The sequence below is a fragment of the Nicotiana tomentosiformis genome, chromosome 2 (genome assembly GCF_000390325.3).
Source record: "Nicotiana tomentosiformis chromosome 2, ASM39032v3, whole genome shotgun sequence".
NCBI lineage: Eukaryota > Viridiplantae > Streptophyta > Magnoliopsida > Solanales > Solanaceae > Nicotiana > Nicotiana tomentosiformis.
Window position 1 is genome coordinate 6,767,242 of NC_090813.1, and position 8,974 is coordinate 6,776,215.

The 8,974-nt window shown below is 37.2% G+C and overlaps 1 protein-coding gene across 1 annotated transcript; it reads left to right on the forward strand.

Moving 5' to 3' along the window:
* Window positions 1–6,624: 6,624 nt before the first annotated feature.
* On the forward strand, window positions 6,625–7,305 carry LOC104095142 (uncharacterized). The gene is made up of 2 exons (XM_009601193.1): window positions 6,625–6,832; window positions 6,980–7,305. The coding sequence occupies exons 1-2, from the start codon at window positions 6,625–6,627 to the stop codon at window positions 7,303–7,305; spliced, it is 534 nt and encodes a 177-aa protein (XP_009599488.1).
* The last annotated feature ends 1,669 nt before the right edge of the window (window positions 7,306–8,974 follow it).

Here is an 8,974-nt window from a genome sequence, read left to right on the forward strand (position 1 = left end):
ACCACCACTCTATAAAACTTACCCTTAAGTTTCGGTGGCGCCTTCTTGTCACACAAAATACCAGAAGTGAGTCTATATTTCATCCATCCTGCCCCAATACGATGTGTGACATCTTCATTAATCTCCCCATCTCAATGAATAATAGACCCAAGGTACTTAAAACTCTCTTTCCTAGGGTTGACCTGCGAGTCCATCCTCACCTCCCCTTCCTCTCCTTGAGTCTCACCACTGAACTTACACTCCAAGTATTCTGTCTTGGTCCTGCTCAACTTGAAACCTTTAGATTTCAGGGTCTGCCTCCATACCTATAATTGCGCGTTCACACCGTCTCGCGTCTCATCAATCAATATAATATCATCTGCAAATAGCATGCACCACGACCCCCTAGGTGTGGCACGTCAGTACGTCCATCACTAAAGCAAACAAAAAGGGCTGAATGCCGACCCCTGATGCAACCCCATCATAACCGAAAAATGATCTGAGTCCCCACCCACCATCCTTACTCGGGTCTTTACTTAGTCATACTTGTCCTTAATCAACATAACGTAGGCAACATGTATACCTCTAGCCTCCAAACATCTCCACAAAACCTCCCTCGGAACTTTATCGTACACCTTTTCTAAGTCGATGAACACCATATGCAAGTCATTCTTTCTCTCCCTATACTGCTCTATCAATCTCCTAACAAGGTGAATGGCTTCTGTAGTCGAACGCCCTGGCATAAACCCAAATTGGTTCTCGAAAACAGAGGCTGGTATTTTGATCATTTCACTAAAATAAAATTCATGTCGAAGATGAGCATGGTTGTGCATTCTAGTTTCAAGGAGAGTTACTATGCAAGGTTTATGAGTACAGCTGATGGGACAAGTAATTAAAATTACCTTAGTGTAATTAGTTCTTTCCAACAACCAGCCGTGCTATAGAAGTATAGAGTACAGCTGATGAAAGAGTTAAAATTGAGAACAGTTGTAATTTCAAAATAGAGAAATCTTAGGTTCAATTTATTCAAAATGGAAGTTTGTATTCAATTTAATAACTTGGTATTCTCCATACTTAATAAGTTATAGAGGGGGTTCGCATTGTATTCCATTTCGTAAATAGAATTTAAATTATATAAACTAAGTAATAAAATAAAGAAAACTACATTGTTAGTATAGTTAATCTATTATCTACTTTATTTTTCAATTACTAAATTACCTGTTATTGTGTGTCAACATAATTTAATAGTGTAAAAATAATTTTCACTATGAGTGCAGAAAACTTGACCAACTCTTTCTCTTCCAATTTTTTGAAGAATTTTCGAAGACTGATTCATGGAAAAACAGCCTCACGGTCAAAATTTGGAAGCACGCTCCTGACAATCGCCCAGTTTTTATGGTGATCGCCACTATAAATGCTTATGGTAATCTTCGGGATTTTTCAATATTTATGGCTAAAATCTAGCATCATGCACACAACAAAAACACAGATTAATAAACCAACATATTGTTTAACGGGATTTTTTCGTTCCTACACACTATTTGAAACCTTATTACCAAAAATATCCAAGTTTTCATATTTACCCGACCTAAACACGTTTTAGCTACAAAACATATACATTTATTTAAACTAGAATCTTTTCTGCGATTGTAACGACCCGCCCGGTAGTTTTGAGAGTATTAGCCCCGAACCCCTAATTATTGCTCCCTCTATTTTATTTTGTGGTTACGTAGCTTGTCGGAAGGATTTGTTTTTGCTTTCGGAGTGAAATGGGGCGCATAGTCCCTAAAAATGGAAGTTTGAGTCGTACGAATTGACCGTAGGTTGAATTGTGTGAAGACGTTCGGAATGGAATTTCGACGGTTCTATTAGCTCCGTAGGGTAATTTTGGTCTTAGGAGCGTGTTCGGATGTTGAATTGGAGGCCCGTAGGTCATTTTAGCGTCAACTGGCGAAAGTTGAAAAATTGGATGATTTTGGGGAAGTTTGACCAGGAGTAGACTTTTTGATATCGGGGTCGGATTCTAATTCCGGAAATTAGAGTATGTTTGTAATGTCAATTATGACTTGTGTGCAAAATTTGAGGTCAATCGGACTTGATTTGATAGGTTTCGGCATCAGATGTAGAAGGTTGAAGTTTTAAAGTTCATTAGGCTTGAATCGATGCGCAATTCATGTTTTTAGCATTGTTTGATGTGATTTAAAGGCTCGACTAAGTTCGTATGATGTTTTAGCACTGGTTGGTATATTTGGTCGTGGTCCCGGGGGCCTCGGGTGAGTTTCGGATGGTTAACGGATCAAATTTGGACTTAGAACAAGTTGAAACTTGCTCCCTACTGATGCAATCGCACCTGCGGAACTTATCTCGCAAGTGCGAGCTCGCAGAAGCGAGCCTGGATTGCGTAGAAGCGGATTTGGGGCTGGCCTGGGGCTAGGTCGCAGGTGCATGAAGGTCTCTGCATCTACGAGCCCGCAGATACGAGCCATGCTCCGCAGATGTGGAGTGAAGGGGGGCAACTGGATTCCGCAGAAGTGGCTTGGGCGACCGCAAAAGCGAGGCCGCGGTAGAAGCGGGCCTCTTGTCCGCACCCCGCATCTGCGAAACTGTAGATGCGGTTAAGTTTTTCTCAGAAGCGGAAGTACTGGCAGAACACTTAAGTACAAGGGTTCGCGATTTTGCTTTATTTTAAAAAATTTGAGCTCGGGTCTTGGCGATTTTCGAGAGCATTTTCGAGGGATTGCTTGAGGTAAGTCTCTTGTACTCATTTTTTAACAATAACCTTGTTTCCCCATTGATTTTTCCGCCTAGTTTGTGTGTATTTAAGGTGGAATTTGGGAGTTTGAGGCTAGGAATTTGGAGAGTTTAATTTGGGGATTTAAGTGGTGACTTGGTGTCAGATTTTGTTAAAATTGGTATGGCCGGACTCGTGGTCGAATGAGTGTTCGTATTTTGTGACTTTTACCAGATTCCGAGACGTGGGCCCGGGTTGACTTTTGGGATAATTTTTTGATTCTTTGCTAAAGTCGTAATTCCATTATTTAAATTAGCTTCTTGTAGTTGTATTTATAATGTGTAATTGCTTTTGGCTAGATTTGGGTCGTTCGGAGTCGGAAAGTCGAGGGAAAGGCATTCTTATCAATTGATTGAGCGAGATTTGAGATAAGTGACTTGTCTAACTTTGTGGGAGGAGGGGGGAATCCCCTTAGGATTTGGTATTGTTTTAACTATTTGTGATATGTAAGTGCCGTGTACGCGAGGTGACAAGTGCGTACACGGCCTAAATGTGAAAATTCTGGTTCTTGCTGAGTAGTCTTGTACACGGCCTAAATGTGAAAATTCTGGTTCTTGCTGAGTAGTCTTCTTTTAAATTCCTTAACTGAGTTGCCTTAGCAGGTGTAGCTGTCATGTTTAGCCTAGTATCGCATGTCCACGTGTCTTAACTTTTACCTGAAATTTGTGCAATATGCTTAGTTGAATTACTTGCTTCCATGATCTTGTATTCAGTCTTTAACTGTATGATTCCTTGTTGTAAATTTGTTGTTCCATAGGCTATGAGTTGTGCATTTACTTTTGGGGCTACGAGGCGGTACCTCGGGAGATCCCCCTGTTGCATATTTGCTTTGGGACTACGAGGAGGTACCTCAGGAGATCTCCTGTTGCATATTTACTTTTGGGACTACGAGGCGGTACCTCGAGAGATCCCCCTTATTGTGTATTTACATTTGGGACTACGAGGTGGTACCTCGGGAGCGCCCATGTTGTTTACTTCTATTTGATGTGCTGTTACCTTTCTGAAATTTCTCATTGTTTATTCCTCATTTATTTCATTGTATTATTATATTTTCTGCCTTATTTCCTTTTATTCCAGTAGGTCCATGACCGAACCTCGTCACTACTCTACCGAGGTTAGGCTTGGCACTTATTGGGTACCGTTGTGGTATACTCATACTAAACTTCTGCACATCTTTTTGTGCAGATCCGGATTCTTCCTACCAGACTAGATACCAGTGAGCTGGACCGTACATGGAGACTTCAAGGTATATTTGCCAGCGTCCGCAGACCTTGGAGTCCCCCTCTATCCTTATTATGTTGTTTTTCCTTATTCTCTGTAGACTCTGATGTATAGAGACACTTAGTATTTTCTCTTAGAAGCTTATGACTTATTTCTACCGGGTTTTGGGAGTTTTAATTATTTAAATCGCAGTTCTTGTTTATATTTCATATGTTGAGATTTGAGTTCCATCTTATATTCAATTATTCCGCAAATTGTTAGGCTTACCTAGTATTAGAGACTAGGTGCCATCATGATATCCTACGGAGGAAAACTGGGGTCGTGACAGTGATAGTCTTCCTTATTTAGATGCGGGATTTGGGATCGCTTATATTTCAATTAGAGATTTTATTGATGCAATCATCGCACCATAATCAAGGCAACATATTTGTAGAATCCTTCTATTACGCAGATTTTCTTTGGTTATCATCGCACCATAATCAAGGCAACATATCTATAGTATCCTTCTATTCTCTGGGTTTCTCTTATTTCCTCTGATTTTCCATAAACAAAGGTTTTTAAGAAAACAATTGCAAACAATTAGCTACAATTGAATTGAATTTCATGATACAATGTCAAAATTAGCGATTATGCTTCAGCTCAATGGTCGGTGGGATAGCGTCGGGAGATACAAAAATTTTGATGTTGACGGAATTGTAGTCAATAAAGATTCAAATTATAGTCAATTTAATTCCGCAATTGCAGAGCATCTAATGATCGATACCTCCACAAAAATCATCGAAATCAAATACACTGTCAATGAGCGTTGTCCTCCAATGGAAATTCGAAACGATATGGGAGTTCGAGGGTATATGGAGACGAAAAAGGAAAACAAAAACTTAAGAATGTATCCGATGTGTATAACTGTGCGTGATTTCGATTTGGAATGCAGTATGTCGAATGCGAGCACAATTGCAGGTTTGCTCCGTTTTTCCAGTGCTGATGTTTTTTCAATTTTAAGTGTTCTACAATTTTACTACAACTTATCTACAATAATACTACATAACAAATATAGTTTAACTATTATGTCTCTACAAGTATTCTGTCAAATACTAAACACATGAATATACAGAGATATAAATTAATATACTTTTAGTTGAGTGCATGTTCTTCTGATTATCGTAATACTAACGTGGTACAATTGTCAAGCAATTTTAACACAGTTGGAGAAGTATCTGAAATAGTGAAGTTGATTGATATGCAAACATATACGGCAATTATGGAATATGAAAGTATCATCATAACAGAACATACGTCAAATGTAATTGAAGTAGGCCACGTTTACCAAGACAAGCAAATAATTTTCAGTGCAATGAAGTACTATTCTGTCATGAATAAGTTTCAATTTAGGGTGAGAAGGTTTAGTGCAAGAAGGTAGGAACATTTTATTTATCAAATTCATATTGTGTATAAGTTGTATTTTTTTGTATATAAGTTGTTTGAGACAAGTTGTTGTGCATAAACAACCTCGTATTCTGTAGCTACAATTTGCATAATATTTTTTGAATTGTTTTTATTCTGTAGCTATTGCCTCGTATGTGTTGGGGACAATTGTACGTGGCACTTCAAGTCCACCAGCATAAATGAATCAGCATTATTCAAGGTTCAAAAATTCAATAACTTGCACACATGCTCTTTGATGGACATCACATATATACAACGCAAACCTATTGCTATGGTAGTTGGCAGCATGGTGATGCCAAAATATGTGGATCCTAAGACAATATACATACCAAAAGACATACAAACTAACATGTTGTCAAATCATGGCGTGAACTTAACATACATGCAAGCTTGGAGAGCAAAGGAAAAGGCTTTGGAATTTTTGAGAGGTCATCCTGATGATTCCTACAGTCGCTTGCCGAGTTATTTGTATATTCTGGAGAAGATTGATCCTGGGTCGGTAGTGAAAATGCATAAGACTGAAGATGACTGTTTCTTGTATGCATTTGTTGCACTTGGTATATCCATCAAGGGTTGGGAGCATTGTAGGTCAGTTGTAGTAGTTGATGGAACCTTCTTGAAGTCGGCATATAGGGGAATCATGCTAACAACTAGCACAATTGATGCAGCAGGTAATGTAGATTAATTGTAAAAATATTGTTATAAAGTTATTTTTGAGACTGTATTTTTTATATTTTCAAGTTTTATTACAGAAATTGAATTTCTTTTTGCTACCTATATGATAGGTAGCATATTACCACCAGCATACGTCGTTGTTGATTCAGAAAATGATGCATCATGGAGGTGATTTTTTGAGCAATTCAAACATGCATATGGTGAAAAAATAAATATGTTTGTTGTTTCAGACCGGAATGAGAGTATCTTGAAGGGAACATCTATTATTTATACTGGCATGCCACATTATGCTTGCATGTGGCATATTTGGACAAATGTAAGGTCAAAGTTCAAGAATGGGTCATCTAAAGTTAAGCAAATTGTACTTTTCCACGGCACGATCATACACGCTTGATGAATTTAATGAAAGAATGTCAAAGATTGAAGAGATCGACACACGTGTTAAAGCATACCTATACGATATTGGCCATCACAGGTGGTCTCGGGTACATGTTACAGTGAACAGAACGTAGACGATGACATCAAACATTGTAGAGTCATTGAACGTGGTAACCAAAGATGCAAGAGAGCTGTCCGTAGTAGAACTATTAGAGTACACGAGGACTCTTCTTGAACGTTGGACTAATGAAAAGTTATTGAATGCAAAGGGTACGTTCACATACCTTGAGAAAAAAATACAACAAAGAGTTGGAGGACAACAGGACATTATCGCAGAAGATGAGAGTAAGTTATAGCCAATAACATCAGATCATTGATTCCATCAAACTAAATATATATTGTTAATTGTAGAAATGTTATTGTATAATTGTAGTTATTTTATTTTGTATCTGTTGCTGACAACTTGTTGTATGTTTGTAATGAAATTGTAAGTGAGGACTTCAATAGATTACATCCATACTGTGATAGATGGTATGAAGCGATTCATTGTTTTCCTTCAAAACAAGAGATGTAGTTGTGGACAATTCCAGCTTGATGAACTTCCTTGTCCACATGCTTTGGCGGCTTTGAGGCACAGGAACAAGTCTTATAAAAACTATTGTTCTCCTTATTACACGAGGGAGAACCTTCTACAGACTTATAAAATACCAGTAGACCCGTTGTCTGATAAACGTAAATGGAATATGCCACAACATATAGCTGAAGAAGCTGTAAAGCCACCTACCGGGAAAAGGCAATCAGGGAGACCTCAAAAATAAATATACAAACTATATGATGAAGTAAATACAATGAATTACAAGGTTTCATGTGACAATTGCGGAATGCTCCCAAAAGGAAATATAAATTGATACAATTTAAATTTTTTTTTTACTGAGTACTCCTTTAAGACATATGAAGTTATGTTTGTTCTGTTCTGGAGAATTATAGTTGTGGTGTAATTGTGTTGCTAATTTGAATAAAGATTGTCTCCTATAATGAATGTTTGCTAAAAAGATTTTAACTCTTAATGCAATTGGTTTGTAGTTGTTTTGTTCAAAGACTGGGTTGATTTGTTACTTTTCAGCCTTTCCTAAAAACACTGCTAAAATTGAATAGATTATGTATTTTTGTATAGTAGTTGTAGACATAATTGTAATTATGTTATAAAGAAATTATATAGTATCAATATCGAGATCAAGTACTAATAACTTTCAACCAAAAAAACAAGCCACGTATGTTTTCTATTCTAAGTAGTAGAATTCTGGACAAAATAACAAAATAAAAGGTAAAATAATTGTAAGCACAAATCTGCTACAAATAAATCCCAGCTAACTTGTTCTTAATAAATAATTTGTCTACAACTTTACTACAATCCAGCTACATCTAAACACTTTAACTATAATTTTTCTTTTGAAAAGGGCAACTAATTCTTCTTTTTTCGGACTTGTGTTCTCTCGTTCACAGCTGGTGCACCTTTTCTTCTTGCTAATCTGCCAGTCACCCCACTTTCACTAATTGCACCAAGATCTTGCTTTTTTCTAGCATAATCCCAAAAGAGCGCTCTATAGCGTTTACGGTTGTTGATCAATATCACAAAGGTCTTCATTTGAAATCGATAGCTCTCCAATGCTGATATATTCTGCAAATGTCGCCACGTATATACCACAGTCACTGCAAAAAATAATAGGAAAAAAGATTTAGCATTCAATGTAAAGTACAATTAGTTAAATAGATAGAAGAAAAAGCAGCACATACAGTGATCCTTCTTTTTGCTGGGGTATCTCACCGACCAACCATTGAATGTCAAGACGGTCAGTAACATCTTTTTGAATGTATGCCTTTGTGTTCTTGAATTTGATGTCTGGGCGCTTGCCATAGAAGCCGGTGCATGACAAGTAGAGGGGGGAGGGAAGGGGTCATAATAGCAAACTTGTCGACAACAGATTCAACAAGTTTGTGATTTCATGAAGAGACCATAGAATCATAAACATATAGAACCCTATCGGTAATGTCAAACACTGCCAACAACCAATGGAATTTTTTCACAATATTTATGGACATAATAACAAAATTAACTTTGTTCCATACAATATTTGCAAGTAATCGGTACCCTAATATGTATTTTGATACGACGTCCTAGGGTTTGACAACAACAAGCTTCTTATCGGCAGGAGCATTAATGTAACTCTCATAAATATTTTCAATTCTAGTCTTGAACATACCGTCAGTGGTTGTAAATCGTATTTTGTTTTCAAGACCATACTTTTCTATCTTCCTCAAATAGTATAAAATAACATCAATGTGCTGCAAAAAAATAGATTTCTTATTTCTCAATGCTTCATATAATTTAACTACAATTTTGAACAAAAAATCTACAGATTTTTAAAAGTAACATAATACTACAGCTAATCATTAAATTCAGCCAGGATATGTGTGTACCGTGTTGTT